This window comes from Oreochromis niloticus, linkage group LG5 (assembly GCF_001858045.2).
Source record: "Oreochromis niloticus isolate F11D_XX linkage group LG5, O_niloticus_UMD_NMBU, whole genome shotgun sequence".
In the NCBI taxonomy this organism is placed as follows: Eukaryota; Metazoa; Chordata; class Actinopteri; order Cichliformes; family Cichlidae; genus Oreochromis; species Oreochromis niloticus.
In genome coordinates, this window is record NC_031970.2 from 24,457,337 (window position 1) to 24,475,224 (window position 17,888).

General features: G+C 42.5%; 1 protein-coding gene across 3 annotated transcripts; it reads right to left on the bottom strand.

Annotated features, from left to right (window-relative positions):
• Positions 1–242: 242 nt before the first annotated feature.
• On the bottom strand, positions 243–13,470 carry LOC100706632 (transmembrane protein 198). Of its 3 annotated transcripts, none has more exons than XM_005469430.4 (5): positions 12,867–13,470; positions 2,705–2,953; positions 1,940–2,515; positions 1,540–1,617; positions 243–1,353 (listed from the first exon to the last, which is right to left on the bottom strand). In XM_005469430.4, exons 2-5 carry the CDS (start codon positions 2,850–2,852, stop codon positions 1,301–1,303), a joined length of 855 nt encoding a protein of 284 aa, XP_005469487.1. In that variant the 5' UTR covers positions 2,853–2,953; positions 12,867–13,470; the 3' UTR covers positions 243–1,300. The 3 variants fall into 3 exon arrangements, with proteins under 3 accessions (XP_005469487.1, XP_003441541.1, XP_019214526.1); XM_003441493.4 differs by having other exon boundaries at positions 1,469–1,617; positions 12,867–13,469; XM_019358981.2 differs by lacking the exon at positions 12,867–13,470 and adding an exon at positions 6,911–7,147 and having other exon boundaries at positions 1,469–1,617.
• Positions 13,471–17,888: the final 4,418 nt, after the last annotated feature.

Genomic DNA, 17,888 nt, shown 5'->3' on the forward strand with positions numbered 1-17,888 from the left:
AAAAAAATATTTACTGTGATGAAAGGGTGGTCTGTCTCACATTGTGTCTGCAAAGAGAAAAAAACAGAAAACTGTGCGAGCGCCATGGCAACTCCAACCAATTGCAGAGTAGGAAATCCTCCCCATGACCTCTTTATTGCCTATGAGAAATCTGGTGAGTAATGCCGGCAGTGTTGCTAAGAGCCCGGAGAGACAAACAGTCTCAGTAACTCCCCCCGACTCAACAGATGACTAAAAACTGCTTACTATTAAACAAATTTATTAATCTTTGACATTTCTATCAACAGGTATTTACAGATTCAGGCAACACGTGTGTAGTCACTGCAAAAAAAGATCCCAACAACGTCTGGATAATTATTTAAAAATCTACAAATCAACAACAAACATGCTTTGTTTTTGTTTTGTTTGTTTTTTTCTCCTTTTTTACTTAGTGCTACTAAGGTACTTGAACATTATATAAATTAAATTGTAAAAAGTGGACTGGAAATCACCACCCATTTTATTCTGATGGGAGCTACATTGCAAAAACAGAAAGATCACAGAATTTGTTAGAGTGCTGCTAGAAGATCCCGCTAAGGGTTCCAGCAAAAGGCTTTTTTCCCTCTCTCGCATCGTTTAGTTTTCACTTCACTTTGTCTTACTCCACACAGCCAGGTCCTATAGTTCACTTTTTCATCATACTCCATCTGAAGAAATACACAAAATCAAATTTACTGTAATGACAAGACCCCCCCCCACAAAAAAATCCTACGACCGGACGGGAAAAGGGTAAAACGGGTAATAACACGACATTTGATTGCGATGACTAACTTCTGAAGTACAGTACATGTAATGTCAAGCATTGCTTTGTGATGTTCACTATCAGAACAGAAACACATCTGTCTTCGAGGCTCATTGGGCTGTTATGTGCTCAGTGAAGAGTGGAAATGGTCGACCTTTATTTTTGTTCATGTCTGGGGTTGGGGTTTTTCTTGTGTTTCCCTGTGAAACACAGAAGTTGCAGTGGTTTTAGCCTCATCCTCTTACGTTCTCCCGCAGCGCTGTGTTTTGCTGAACACCTGCGACCCACTGAGGAGAAAATCAGTTCAAGGGGGACAAACACCCCATGGATAGAAGAGCAGTTATTAACTTCTACTCTACATTAGGAAGACACAGTTGGAGAACCAGAGTGCATTAAGTAGTCCCTTCTTATGTTTGTGCTGCTCAGACCCTGACGACTGGCGTTGTGGCTGTGAGGGGCACCGTGGAACCAGTGTCGTAGTCTAAGTCGATCGTGGTGTGGTTGGCGGCGCCCAGGCTGCTAAGGGAAGTGCCGGTGCCCATCTGTCTGTCCCGCAGACTTTGCAGGTAGCTCTGAGGAGAGGAAGAAGACAAACAGAGAGATTAGCGAAGCGAACAAAGAGCTAGAAAAAAAGTCCAGCGTCTAACGTCTAATCGCTACTGCACGCGGCATGTTTGCCACACTGACCGGTGCCAGTAGATCCCCAGCGTAACGTTTCACTGGGGTGGGTTTACGGCGGTAAGTGCCTTCCTGCCCACCTGCCTGCTGTCGCTTCTTGGCGTCTTTCTCTCGGATCCGCATCAGCTGGACTCTCTTCTGTCTCCGACTGATGACAACTATGAGGTGAAGGGAAAGTAAGAGAGCAACTTTTATAAATTGTGAATCCTGATTGAAAAATGTGAGTCTATATTTATGAAAGTAATATAAGAAAAAGAATGTTAATTTTGTGAAAGTAAAAGTTTGCTATTTTCACTTCATGCGGGAAACCTAAGCTTGAAAAATTCCAGCAGTTCAAATTTAAATGATTTCACAAAAAAAGATGTGATTGCACGAATCTTCGTCCCCAAACTTTGCTTTTATAGGGAGAGAAAACTTTGATGCTAAGTTTAAGCCTTAGCTTGATTTGATTCATCGGAGGAACGAAAGCGCCACGCTTACCCTCTGTGTGTGAGAAGCTGTTGTCCGTCAGTTTCCACTGGACCAGCACTCCTATGAGGCTGAGAGCAGGCCAGATACCCAGAATGACCCAGCTGTACCAGCAGAGCGCCTGTCCGGGAGTGAGGCGCAGGCATTCATACACGTACATTCCCAAAACCAGCATCTCCACAAAGTAATCTGCACACACTGTCATGATAGCCGCCCCAAACACAGCGGTAGACAGCATGGTGAACATCTTCTGCCACTGCAGTGTCAGCACGGCAAACAGCATGCCCGATCCCAGAAGAGCGCCCAGCGGCACCCACAGTGTGGTAGGTGTGTAGAACTGCTGAGTGACCAGCAGGGCGGCGAGAGCCAGGAGGAAGCCGAGCAGCAGGCCCGTCATGAAGAGGCCGACGCTTCGCACGAGCATAGTGACGAGGCCGCACAGGAGGCCTATACCGAGGCCGATGCCCGCGCTTGCCTCGACGCTCAGCTGCGTGTCCAGCACGTGCTCCTTGTGGCACAGCAAGAAAATGATGACCGAGCCAAACATCAGGCCAGACAGGAACATGACAGCTTTGAAACACCGGTAACCTGGAGGAGGAGGGCACACAGGCGAGACGTATAGTGAAGAAATTAGAGAATGAAGAACTGGAAGGAAACTAAAAATGAAGTTAGGCCAATATTTGACCAGAAGACAAGCACAGAACAAAAACAGCAGACTGCACGTGAGCCTGCAGTCTCGTGTTGTTTCAAATTCTGTAAGCCAGCAGAGATCCTCACCAAAGAAGCAGTAGATGATTCCAAACAGGCAACACATGGAGCAGATGACGGTAGGGATGACATCATACTTCCTCTCTATCTCCAAACTACAGGCATCTGCCATGGCCGACCCTGCCCCCTCAGAGCTCAGTCCAGTGGGATCCGTCATTGTGTCGAACTTTGAGGCTCTGGGACAGGCTGAAAGTCAGGATAGGGAAGGCGGGGACCGCTGTGGGCGTTATCTCAAGTCCATCAGAGCAGGTGTGGTGACTGCAAGAGAAGAGAAAAGTGCTGATAAAACAAGGAAACCTATGAAAGGGTGACCATATCCTAGTCAGCGTTTTTTAATGCTGATTAACACGGAAAATAAAGTAATTCAGAAGTAGGGTGTTAAATCTTCGGCTCTGTATGTGCAACTCTCACTGCAACTCAATAAAACCCTAAATGCTGCAGTCAAACATCTCATTCACTCGCTACGCTCATATGCAAGCTCAGATCCTCCTGAAAAGGAATTTTTATATGTCAACAAACTCTGGTTTCATGGTAAAGGAATTATGTTTCTTCACCACTTTTTACCATCTCATGAAAACCACTCTTCTACACCCAATTTTTAAGCACTAACAGATTGTGTTTTTAATTTTCTCTCCCCTGAGTAATTCACCCTTTCCTTAAAAAAAAAAAAAAATCACCAATTGTTTCGTGGAAAACAAAGGCACAGATTTATCTATGGGCTAAATTGGCCCCAAGTCCACTTTTGTAACTGCAGGCGACTGTTAATATTTCCCCACCACCTTCTGTTCTACTCTATATAATCTCTTTCAGAGGAAGGGCACCAACGAGCACTCTTAAAAGATTATATATGCTATTTAAGCTGGCAGGCCTGCAGATTGCCACAGAGGGCTGCAGTGGGGCTAAAGACTTATGGGTGGACTGCTCTCTCTGAGGCTGCTGGCAGGCCTCCTGTATGAGCTCACCGCAGCTGAGATCCGATTACAACTAACTCACGTTTCTACTTGAGACACTCAGGAACATTCGGTGCTGCCTTTTCTCCTTAATAACCAGCTTCTCTCTTTCTGTCCATCTTTACCTCACCGTGTTTCACATCGAAGTTCCCCCACCTTGCAGCTGTTTTCTCTTTAACTCTACACACTTCTTCTATCTGCTCCTCAGACAGAAGAATGACTAATTTGGATGTCCTGCCTAAGAATGACTTTACATGGAAAAAATGAACTGGCCACTGGAAATTTCTCTTTTCTTTTGCAGTCTCTCGCATGTTCTTCTGCCTGTTTTCCCCTCTCTGTCCTTCTTCTTTCTGTCACTGAAACTGCAAAGTCCCTATTCTGTGGTCACAGAAGAAAAACTACATGATCAGTGCCACTCTGCTGGGCTTCCCCTGCATTTCAAAACTGATTAATGACTTAAAGATATGCATATCTTACTTTTCTCATAATAAAAAACCTCATTCTCAGACTATAATGACTCCTATTTGTCAGTGTCTTCATTGGAACAGTAAACCAAAAGGAATAAGCTGTCGTGCAAATGGAAAGATTGCAAAAAAAAAAAAGATGTAAAAAAAAAAAGTAATGAAACCAAGCTGTAAGGGCTCTCTGTTGACTACAGCAGGACACATAATAAAATGGAGAAAAAAAACATTTCTAACAAGAATGACCGCTGTGGGCCAGATCTCTGTTTACAATCATGACTATAATCTTCACATCAGCCCTCGCCAGCTTACAATGAAGGCCCATACTCAGCTCTGGGACGCAGCTATGCACAGAGGTCCGGGCAGCATCGGTGGATGGGTGCAAATATGACAGCTGGTGGGTGGAAAGGGTAGTAGTGTCTTTCTTTGACATTTCTGCATTCTCTGTATGACTAAGGGTTAACGCTACCTCCTAAAATTCAGAGTAAGCACTAAATTTCCAGCAGATGTTCGTGTCAGTGTGTTGTGAAAGAGGTTTAGAAGGGAAAAAATCCCTTACTGTTAGAGGCTTTTGTTTACCTCTGGCTGGGGAAGTACTACGGTCTCCCTCCTCGTGTTACCAAAGGTGCGGTCATGTGAGAGAAGGGGAAAGTTTTGTTTATGCATGACTCTCTTAAGGTGTCAAATGAATTTAAACGAACAAAGTTGGCTGATGCGCTTTATTTATGAGTAGAGCTGACTTTTAGTGTACACTCAACTCAGTGTTAAACCCAGCTGGTTTGTGTCAAAGACTCTTTGCATTAGCTGGTGTTATTATGACACCTGGTCAGTGTGGATATGAAACAGCTGCTCTTTTAAAATTTTGTTCTTCATTTATTTAACAGTTTTTACAAGTTTGATGTCTTTTTTCTATTCCAGGCATCGTTACTCCTTTAAATTAGTATAAGACTAAAGTCCTGGGTAGTTAACTGGCTCTAAACAACTACAACAACACCAACCTGAATAATGTTTACCACAAAGATTTGTGGGCCGTTATTAAATATTTTTACTTTTATAGTAATTCCTGTCATTCCACATTAACAATACTCCACATTTACACTCACAGGCCGGACTCTGAATGAACGCTTTGTCGTCGTCTATTTAGGTTTAGTTAAACTGGAAGAAGACGTCGTCGGCGCTAACACGAAATAACATCCCAGGCTTCTTCCTTTCTCTCACATATCTGGTTACTGTTGGATCTCATATCTTAACTGCTAAGATAATGACTTAATTAACTCGCAAACTAGAGATCCGCTCATATTTCAGCAGGATTTTAACAGTAATCTGCCTCAGCTTCACACACATATACACCCATGTTTTACTCCCGTGCCTCTGCCTCATGCTGCCTCCTCCCTTTTCGTCACAATGGTGTCTTATGTGTAGCAGCCTTGGGAGTCATTGCCGCTGTGGGAGAATAGAGCCATTATGGGGCAAAACAAAGACTCTGAGGCCCATGCTGTGACCTCTAGTGGCACTCGGAGGAAACCATGCGAATGAAAAACGAGACCACATAAAGATGGCTGAGCGCAGCAGCAAGGACGCTGCTACATCCCAAGTCGTTTGCTTTAAGAGGGGAGCCAAGTATTTGCCTTCAGACGGCTGGTAAGTGATGAAGGGCGGTCCTAAACTACAAGACAGAGCTATCAGTCTTAACGCTTGAACTCCCTGGAGGCCCCCCCACCAAAAAAAAGCTTACAATGCAGAATTTTCAACAAGCAGCCTGGCAACAGAGTCATTAGAAGTCAACTAGACTTTGAGTCTACAGCCACACAGGCAGCTCTCCGAGGCTGCACTTTGGCCTGGCAGCGCTTTGAGTCAGAAGGTAGCATCACTGGTTTTTCCCCATGCAACAAAGTATTGCACAAAGGTGAATGAATTCAATTCTGATGACTCAGTGGAAATTAAAGTGAAATTCGTTAGTTTTACAGCAGCTATTTGGGAAATTTTCAAAATGTGACACCCACATAAGCTAATAATAGGCACAAACACACACACAGGACCACGAGCCTGGGGGAGCCTGGGTGTAGAGGGGGACAAAAATGGGCCTTTTTAAAAACATTTCTATAGCATTTAAATCACTAGAAAAACCTGTTTTTAAATTTTCCTTATTTTATTTATATAAAGAAATAAAGAGGTCAAATGAAATTTTACCTTGCCTTCCTAGAATGCAAAAAAAATCAATTGTAACCTTAAATCTACATTTAAGGTCAAGTATAACACCTACCCAGCCCTTCCTCAGGGAGGGTCCAACAACAGACAAATGAGAAACAGCAGGATTTTAGGACATTTGTGCCCATAGCATGAGCAGAATAAGAATGAGTGAGGACGAGCTATTTACTAGCCCCTCGCATGACAGGAAGAGCAAGCGGTGAATGGAAATTATTGCTGTGCTTACAAGGTGGAAAACGAGGGCTTTAAGCAACAGGTTAAGAAGCTCGACCCAAGGTGCGACGTCAGAGGTAGAAAACATTTTTCAGTTTAATCATGTGACCGTGGTGTGCAGCGCTACAAGGTTAAGTTACTTTAGTTAGTGTTAAGTACATATTTTATACGTTTACTAACATTTTCTGGGGGAAAAAATACCCAAAGCTACTTCTGTGCTTACATTTGATATTCGCTGTATCACTGGATATAATGCTGCTGCAGCTGCTGCTGGCACCTTGTTTACATACTTTGAATTAGGCCATGTGTCATCAATGAAATTAACTCATTAGAAAACAAGGCCGGAAAATGCCCTTCATATAAGTATACTTATAAATGCTTACCATGTGTCTCAAACTGCCACTCAAAAATAGGCCCATGCATCTGTTGCTTCTTAGATAAAAGCTCTGCTGTGACAAACCGTCAGCTAATCCAAAATGTTGCAGTGTGAGTACAATGAGGAATTAGCAACATGAATCAGATTTCTGTAGCTTCCCTTCATTAGTTTGCAGTAAAGTCCACAATAGCTTTTAACCCTTTAAAGCACCTCAGAGTGCAGGTTTGTGGTTCCTACAGGTTTAAAAAGCAGAATGGAGTCTTACTGAGGCAGACAGTGTAGCTCCTTTTATGAACGGGCCTGAAACTTCCTGTTCTGATCACACTTACAGTTATTGCTCAATCAGGATCGCCTTAGTTTTTGCGAATTTAGTTTTTGCTGGAGAATCTCATATCATGAATGCCCTGAGCTTTTCCTCTCCCTGGCTCCATAAATTTCTGTGCCTCTGCTGCATGTCATTATGTCGTCCCTCCCATAATTTTAGCTTTTTCCTCTTTGTCTTCTCTCTCTGTTGTAGTCTCTATTGTATTTTCTTTAGTCTCTACTGTTTTGTCTTCATTGAGGTGGATCGGCCGCTCCCAAGTCTGCTTTTGCTGCAGATTTCTTCCAGCTGAAAACAGAAAATAGTTCCATTTCTCTTTGGGATATTGCACCATTGGAGGGTCTATACTTTACAACATAAAGTGCCCTGAAATTACTGTGAAATGCAGTGTGTACAGTTTAATAAGTCTTTTGCATTTCATTTCCCTCCCTTCTTTGTGTCCTGTCTACCTCTGCACTGTTAAAACACAATGAACAAGTAATAATTCAAATCCCTTCTACAAAGCTCACTGAGCTCACACTCAGTATCAGCTGCAGATGCGCTATTGGAATAACATGTTGTCCTTGGGTATCCTCCCCTTGAACACACCCAGCGGGGTGCTGTCCTGAACAGCACAGATTTGAGTGCTCAGCTGCTGAGGAACAGACAAGGCTGACTAAAAGTTCCCCACATAGCTAATGCGGGTGTGTTTAATCAAGGGGGTGGGCGTGCGCGATCGCAGCCAAAGATTCTGGGAGCGTTTCTCTGACTTGACGGCCGGGGCCAGCTGAGAACTGAGAAACCTGCGGAGTTATGGCCTGGCCGTCTGACAACTTCACTTGGAAGACCCTACCAAGAATGCGAGATGCACTGGGGTCTCAACAGTTGTTGGTTTAAATTATATCTCCTCAAGGCGAAGACCTGAACCAGCTGAAAGACTAACCGAGTCAAGAAAATAAAAATGGGAATAAAGCGAACTAATGTCACAGCTGGGGTCTTAAAATATGATAATATATATTGTGCTAAGCACAAAACTTATCAAAATAACATCTGCTTTAACTCTAAAGCAGACTGAGCAAGACTTTAAATGACCCACTGCTGAGCTTCCTGCCTCGTCGTAGCAGGAAACTGAGGACCACATGAGGAAGTGGAACATCAGGTTTCAGCAGGAACTGACCCCCTGTGTATGTGACACGGACCAAAAACACTATCAAAGAGCTGGATTATCAACACACAACGCTGAGGAAAAACAAGGCGGCTACCTGGAAGTCAAAAAACTAGCAGTGTCTTTAGAAACCATTTCACCTGAGAAATTTGACCATTAGGAAGTTGCAGGATAGGCACCCTTGTGATGCAACATTAATAAGCTTGTAATCTGTCGGCTCACAGGCTAAGCTACACATAACACTTTCAATTATGTCATAATGCCCCAGCTTACGTGATTGTGGCTACTTTCAGAAGGGTTTTTTTTGCATAGCAGCTACTGCCATGTTTGTATGCTAAGAACTTACATAACAGACAAAGCACCACATGACAGCCAGTTTTCACTTTGACCAGACTTTGAGTCCCGCAGGCTTTGCATTTCTTCTTCATATGCATCCGTGTATGAAAATGTGCAGTAAGGAAACAGATTAGTAGCTGTCACAAACTCTTGGCTGTAGTCCTTTTATTTATTCATTCAGATTACTAAGTGCCAAAAAACTAAACACACAATACACACAGAGATTTATAAACTGAGCTATAAAACTAGGGGCAAGCTATGTGGTTCAAAACCTTTAAAAAGCAGCATTTTTTAAAGCTGTTGAGGCGTAGGTAACTCAGGTCTCCCAGTGTTTTTCACTCCATTGTACGTGAATTAACAACAACTTGTTTTTAACAACTTTCCATATATCAATCCATACTTTCAAGGGCTGTTTTAGGGCCACATGTGAACTACGACATCAACAGAAACCTAATTTTTCACTGCACAAATCTGACCTGCAACTCCCCCCACTTTAAAGATCTTCATGTATTCTCTCCCTCGTTGTCCTGATCTATACCAAAGAGATACCTACACACACAGGGATCAGTACATCTGTCTATAAAGAAATGTCACAAAACTCAGTGCAATCGATGCCTTTAACCAAACAATTCAGAGGGGATAATAAACTGCCTTGTGACCACAGTCTCTTAAATGCTGAGTTTAAGTTAAACAATTTCTTCTATTTGCCTCCCAAAACTGACCCAGGTCAAAAAAACAACATTATTTTCCACAGTGGGGGGTCCCTGAATTAGGTCATTACCCTGAGTTATGGAAGTGCACATTGGCAGTATTTCCTTGTACTCTGCAAGACAATAAGAGAGCCACTAGTTGAATTTCTAATTCAGTCTAAAACATTCAGTCAAGTTTATATTTTCACTGCAAAATCATTTCCCCTGTAGTCCTGGGTCCCAATTACATCCACTTATGGCTCCTTTTTTTATATGAGCAGCAATCTAACTTTTTTCCTGCTCTTTAATCTCTCCATCTCATGCTTGCCTGACTTTTGCCTCAATAAAATAGATCCTCAGAGAGCTATTCATAAAGAGGCATGAAAAAAATCTGCAATACAATGAGCAGCCTTTTGAAGAGAGTCACATGTCAGTGGTGCATGAGTGTATACTGTACCTCAGAGAAAAGCTCATTAATGCAGTGAAAATATACTAATGTGTAATGTACATTCATCAGCTGTGCTGTGGTAAGTTAGCATTGTGAGTGCACCGTATGTGCTGTAAGGAGGGGCAGATTCACAAACGCTCTATTAACGTTTGTGGTGGGGGAGCAGCGTTTAGCAGGCCGTGTGGTGGAGTCTGATGTCCATATGTTAGCGCCAGCGTGGCAGTGTATGAGATAATATACGCGGCTGATGAACAATGAGATGGAGGCCGGAGTCTAAATATAACCTCCAATCGTGAAACTTTGACAAAAGGCCACTCACTGAAATGTAAAGAAAGCCCAGTACAGAGGAGGAAGGGACGTCAGACCGTAACACAGCAGCGGTTCGGACCTCCAGTGCTGTGCCTATATACAGTACGTCTGCAGCACTTCCATTGCAGCTCTGTCATTTAGAGCAGGCCTTTAACCCTCTCTGTATAATTCCAGCCTGCAATAATTGTACCTCCTACAGTGCTGTCACAAGCTGAAAATATCACACGTCCTTCATTTTTTTCCCCCAACTCAGCACCAGCCTCATGTCACAGCTGTAGCACAAAGTACTTTAAATAGTTTTTGGATGTTAGAGAATTCAGTTTAATTCAATTCAAACTATATAGCTCCAAGTTACAATAATGGCTGCCTCAAGGCACTTTATATTAAAAGATAGAGTCTTTACGATAATACAGAGAAAACCTCAACCATTGAATGAGCACCTATGAGCAAGCACTTGAAGACTGTGGGAAAGAAAATCTCCTTTTTAACAGGAAGAAGAACCCCTTCAAAATCATGGTTTTTACTTCTTTAAAAGCTACATGTAACACTCAGTTTAGCGTCCTATCTGTAGAAAGGACAACGGTTAGAGTGAAAGAAAATTGATGAAAACGTGATGAAATGCAGATTTTTTTTCTGCACTGTAACAAAGACACAATATATACTGAGCCCTGGGTTGCCCCTCATTCATCAGAGTGTAAGTGTGTGTGTGTGTGTGAATGTTAGATAAGGTGCCTAGCCATAGAATAAAAAGCTTTTGAATGTGTATGTGAATGGGTGAATGAGGCTTGTAGCTTCAAGTGCTCATTCTTTGCCCTCGTAAATATAAAGCAATAATTTTGAATAAAATCCAACTGAAATATATAAAATTAAGGGTTGATTTTCTCATATAATTAATCATTTAGGAAAACATGACTGATATAAACAAAATGTATACCAATCAGGTACATTTTATTTGACCTGATTCCATTGCATTTGATGTTTTATGTCGTCACTATGTAACACAATTGCATGGGAAAATTTACATGTTGTCAAATTATTTAAATCAGCATTTTGGCCAAAAAACTTTGTGTGCGTGTAAAGAAACTGCTATATAAGTACAGGTCCATTTAGCCTACATCTATTTAAATTGCACTCTGTATTTTTGCCTTACTTTAGTACTGAAGAAATACACCTTTGCTGTAGTTTCCTAGCAGCTGAGAGAGTCACAGGTACAGAGTACTGGGGTCTAGGACAAGCATGTGGCCTGACACACTAACACATATGTCTTGAAAATTTCATAGGTGAACTTTTCTAAATAATCATCATCCAACAGCATTTTGGATGTACGAGTGTATTTGTGTTTCTTGTTGCTTAAATGTTACTTGTCAATGTGCTGTAAGACATTGCATTTGTACATTTAACTTAGATATTCCATCTTTAGCAAAAACATATCTCATATCGGTTTGAAACTGCAGATAAATGCTTTAGTCAGAAGAATAAAAACCAGCCTGTGGTCACTTTGAGAGGAAAAAATGTAACAACACAGACTGTAACCCAGGTCCTAATGGGATGTCAATTTAAATAATAATAATAATAATAATGGATTGCATTTATATAGCGCTTTTCGGGACCCTCAAAGCGCTTTAAAGATGTGCATACATTCACTCCAAAGAGTGTTTGACATTATTCTGAAATGTCACCTTGTGTTTCGGTGATTTTAGATGAGCAAGCATATTTTACTAACATCAAAAAGACAAAAACTGAGACCCTTGCATCCACGCTGACATCTGCAGACTGACTTTCATCAGCCCCTGCTCTTCGCGCTTCCTTCTCCTCCTTCCCCAAAGCAGGGAAGGGCTTCCTCTCAGCCTGTTCAAAGGAGTTTTCAAAACCATCTGGTGCAGGCTGAAGGAGTAGGTCGTGTAGATGGCGGTGGGGGGGTGCACGGAGGGGCTGTAACTGCAGACTGTGGTCCCCCAGTAAAGACGGGACCTGAAGGTTGTCATCATATTGCCCAGAAAAACCAAGAGGCACTCCTACCCTGGATCACACAGCAGAACCACAGGGCAGGGCTCTTTGCACGCCATCCACAGGCATAAAAAGATGTAACTATATAGTTATCCTTGAATGCACGCTGGGTGGATACAAAAGAAGGTAGGGTGTTGTTACAAACCACCTGTGGCTCTCACATAAAACCCGGATTAAAAGCACAAATCAGCAGGGGTTGATCACTTCAACTAAGATCTTGACTTTTATTTCTCCCTACACACACAACTCTAGCACAACTAACATTGAGTTGTTAGCCTCCACTGATTAAAGCACATTACTGTGGGACTTTGGTCTAAGTGTCCGGTTCAGTGCGCACACAAAAAGCCTGCATTATCCCCGATCATTACGTCTTTGTGCCCAAAGGCTCCGGGATAAGTTGCATTACGTGCCTCAAGTTTAAAAAACTTTAAAAGAGGAGCAGCTGTAGAGCTTGGCATCGATCAGTCAGGATCTGGATTCAACTATAATCAGCCATCAACAGCTCTATCAGTGGAATATATGCGGCTATTGTCTCCATACCGCTGTTAACTGAACTCAGATATCCACTGACACACTTAACACCGCAGATGACATCCAGAGTAGGCTGGCATTGTGGACGACACACACACACACACACACACACACACACACACACACACACAAATAAATATGTTTTAAGTTAACCTAAAGTTAAAGTTACAAACTTACCGACGCGCCCGTGAGCTGCTGAAGCCTCAAACTTTTCTGTGACACTCGGCTCTGTCAGGCAGGAAAAGCAGCCAACAATTCAAAAACACAAAAGCAGCGGCGGTAGGATTCAAGGGAAAACCGGTTTTCTCTCCTTAGGCTCTTCCTTTTTTCTTCCCCTAACTCACAAGCTCCACTAACCCGACAGCAGCGGCTGCATGGTCTTGTCCCCCGTCCCTGCCTTGCCTTATGCAAATCTCTTAAAAAAAAAAAAAGAAAGAAAGAAAGAAAAGAAAAAGAAAGGCTCCGACTGCAGATGTGAGGACCTTCAGCTCGCTTCCATTCTCCGGGTAGAGCCTCGGTCACTCCGACCCAACTTTCAAACTAAAATGTTCAGTTTCCGTCCCAGTCCACCTCTCTGGAAAATCTTACCAGTCCTCCCTCTCTCACACACACAAACACACACACACACACACAAACACACACACCTCCCCTCTCTTTTTCTTCACACTGAAATAAACGACACTTAAAAAAACAAAGGAGGGAAAAAGTTTTCCCTCTATCCCCCACCCTGAGCTAATCCCCTCTCTATCTACATCCAGCCTCGGCAGTTTGGCCGTTGAAAAGCGGGAGGGAGGGGGAAAGGGAGTGGGAGGGTAGTGGGAGCCAGCTCAACGTTTTACTGGCGGTACCTGAGGGGGGGTTCATGTGAATGTAAGAGAGACAACAACGTACACACTGCATATAGATTACAGTGTAGTGGTTTTTAAAGGAGACGCTAAACGGGAGTTTATATTTAGACAACCTTTGCAAAGGGTCTATAAGTGACAAAGAATGTCTAATAAATCATTTACTATGGATTTATGGGGCATTTAAACCAACTAACTAAACCAACTTAAACCGAGGTTGTCAGGACTATTTGTTTGAATTAGTTACAATTACAGGGGCGTATCCAGGATTTTTTCTTAATGAGATGTCAGGGGGGAGCAAGAACAAGGCTAGGGGGAGGGGGTTATATTTAATCTGAAATAACCTCAGTTTGGGCAGCACAGTGGATGTTAGCACTGTCAGTGCACACTAGGTACTGAGTTCCAGTGCAGCCTGGGGCCCTTGTGACTTTGCATGTTCTGCCCATTTGTGGTAGAGGTGGGTGGAAAGATCCAAATGTCGATAGTGTCAGACTGATACTAGTGCTATAAGATCAATACTTGGTTTCTGTCCTCTAAGTTCAGCATGTAGCTCACTAAATGAAATGAAATGGGGGTTTTTTTTAAATGAAAAATAACAAAATATACTTCTGTACCAAATGAAAAAACAGTTGTGTATAAAAATATGTGGACAGCCATGTCTATTTTGTATAACCCACATTTAAATAGCAAAAGCTGACCCAAAGCCTGGAGCCCGTCTGAGTTTGCATGTTCTCCATGTGTCTGCATGAGTTCTCTTCAGGTACGCCGGCTTCTTTCCACAGTCCAAAGAAAAGTGTGGGATCAGGTTAACCGGTGATTCTACATTGCCTGTAGGTGTGAAAGTGTCAGTGTTTGTCTGCCTCTCTGTGTTAGGGCCCAATAATAATATCCTGGTCAAAAAACAATTCCAAGATTTCTCAGAATTAGAGGTCATTAGAGGTCATTAGAGGACTTTTTTTTGTCTTTAAGACATTCCTCCAGTTTAACTAATTGGTGTGTCTCATCTAAATAGATAAAGCTGGGTGTAATCTGCATAGTTGTGTAATCTGAATTATGTTGTCTAAGGGAAGCATGTATAAAGTAAAAACTATTGGTCCCAGCACAGAACCCTGTGGAACTCCACATATCTAATATCTAATCACCTAATCTAGTGACAGCAACTCAGTGCATTTAGACATGTAGACATGGTTGGGATGACTGTGTCTACATGTTGAAGTTCAAAGTGAGCATCAGAATGATGAAGAAAGGTGATATAAGTCATTTTGAATCTGTCATGGTTGTTGATGATAGACGGGCTGGTCTGAGTGTTTCAGAAACTGCTGAACTACTGGGATTGTCCCACACAACCATCTCTAGGGTTTACAGAGAATGGTCTGAAGAGAAAAACCCCCCAGTGAGCAGCAGTCTCTGGGTGAAAATGCCTTCTTGAGAAGTCAGAGGAGAATAGCCAGACTGCACCAAGCTGATAGGAAGGCAATAATAACTCAAACAACCACTTGTTATAACCAAGCAATGAGGAAGAGAATCCTGAATGCACAAGACATTGAACCTTGAAGCCGATGAGCTACAGCAGCAGAAGACCACACTGGGTGCCACTCCTAATAGCTAAAAACAGGAAACTGAAGCTACAATTCAGACAGGCTCATCAAAATGAGACAATAGAAGACTGGAAAAGGGTTCACTGGTCTGATGAGTGTTTGAGCTACTGTGACATGCTGGTTGCTTACAGCATGTCACAGTCCAATCAGACTGCTGATTTCTGCTGCAGCATTCAGATGGTCAGATCAGAATTAGATGAAAACAACATAACAGCGTAGATTCATCCTGCCTTGTTACAATGGCTCTGACTGCTGATGGTGTGATGGTGAGTGGGATAGTTTCTTGCCACACTTTGGGTCCCTTAGTACCAAACAAGCATTGTTTAAATACCACAGTCTATTGTTGCTGATGATATACATCCTTTTATCACCACAGTGTACCAGTGTACCCATCTTCTGATGGTTGCTTACAGCATGTCTCAGTAGCTCAAATCATCTCAAACACTTTTCTGTAACATGACAGTGAGTTCACTGTACTCAAATGGCCTCCAGATTTCAAGAGCACCTTTGGGATGTGGTGGAACTGGAGAGTCACATCATGGATGAGCAGTTGAAAACCAGCAGCAACTGTGTGATGCTGTCATGTCAGTATGGCCCAAAATGTCAGAGGTGCTTCCAACACCTTGTTGAATTTATGCCACAAAGAAATAATGCAGTTCTGAAGACAACCCAGTGTTAGCAAAGTGACTGGTGAGTGTATATCTCTTTGGTATTACACCTGCTGCTGATTTGAATTTCTTATATATTTGCTGGAAAGCTTGATCTGTGGGAATGCATTTTGTCAGCAATAAAATAAGTATAGATACTTTCAGCTGCTCCCTTATTTCCAGTGTGGTTGCCACAGCAGATGGATCCTCATGCTTGAGTTGGCACAGATTTGACACTGGATGTCCTTCCTGGAGGAACCCTCCCATTTATCCAGGCTTGGGACTGGCACTAGGAATACAATAGTTTGCGATCCACTGACGCTGAGTTTTGTGTCTATTTCCAGCCTCGAAATGCAAACCTTTTGCATATAAGGTGAATGTGTTAACCATTAAAGCTTTACAAAAATGGTACGGAATACAAACTACAATATTTGCATCCAAAATTTAGTAGAGTAAAAGCAGAAAGCATAACACAGAATAAATAAAATAAAATACAAGTACATTAAACCTGTACTTCAGTAAAGTAATCAAAAAAAATTACTTCGTTACAATCTTACTGGTTCTATCCATGCTCTAATCCAGTGGTTAGATTAATGGAACTGTAGTACAATGATATTGTTGGGAGGAGGGGCCCCGCAGGGGCCAATCATATTGGGGAGGTATGCGATACTGCAAATTTCAATAACGATCCAATACCAATACCGGGAAGGTGCCCAAGGGTGAACGTCTGGTGGCTGGGCACAGCCCGAAAAAGGGACATGGGCCCATCCTCCTGCAGGCCCACCACCCGCAGGAGGCGCCGTAAGGGTCTGGTGCATTGTGTGCCGGGCAGCAGCCAGGAGTGGAGGCCCTGGCTGACCGATCCCCGGCTACCAAGACTACAACCACTGTTACTGTTAATATTTATAGATACATATTCACTTGCTGGTTACCTTTGTTACTTAATTAACTTATTTGCAATAACTGAGAGGAGACTTTTCATAAATATCTCATCCTTTAAAAAGGGGAAAACATCGAAAAATATGACTAATACATATATATATGTGTCCCCAGTGAGGCCTGTCGAGCTCTGCGTGTTAAAACAGAGACAAGTGTTTAGATGTGTAGGTCAGTTTGTTTACAGGCCAACTCATTGGTTTCTACTTTTGTGCTCACACAGGGAATGACTTGGGTACAGAGAGTAACAACTGGTGACACAGGACCTCGAGGATTGCGCTGGTACATTCAGGAATGAGCTGCAGCTGTGAGCGCTGCTTGTAGGAGCACTTTTTTTCTTTCACAGTCAGATGAGTTGGTTGTACATGAGTGTTGTTGAGCAATAGCCCCAGCCACGGCCCTATCGGTTGAAACCAACACCCACATGTGTTGTTTACCACTCTCTCAGTGTCCCCCCCCCATCCACATTTGCGTATGGAAATCATTGTTGGATGTGCTCAGTCAAGCTTGAATCATGTATTGTAAATCATTGGCTGACAAACCTTGTGATATAATATTTAATTGGCACGTTTATTTGCGTAAGCCACGTCACTGCATTTCCAAGAACATAAATGTGTAGCCATAGTCAGATGAAGAAAAAGTCAACACGTAGAAGTGAGCGATTTAACCTCATTTTCTTGTGCTCTCGAGGAAGAACAGATGCCACCTCCAAACATAGTTAAATTTCTAAAGAGTAGCATCCCTGTTCTGTTTCTTTCCATTAGATATTTACATCCCTGAAAGTCACAATCTGATCACTGAATACACAAAAGTGTATGAACTACCAGACACACATAGAACTGATAACATCTTTGTGCATTTTCTTATCATGCTGTGGCATGAAGCTCAAATACACATGTATTCTGAGATAAATTGCAGTACGACAAAAATATCAGGAAGTTGTGGTGTTTTTTCCCCAGTCCTTACAACAGAATAGGCAGGTACATTTTCCAGAGAATTTACCCACAAACGCACAGTGCCCCAAGGCAATCTAAAGAAGGAGAATGACTAAGTGCCTTATGCAAGATGTATGATTTAATAGTTTTCATGGATTTGAAATTGAATGGGTGCTGTCAGTGGGTTCAATTTTGTAAGGCATTAAATCTTTGAAGGACCTGTTTGTTGCTGAGCTGC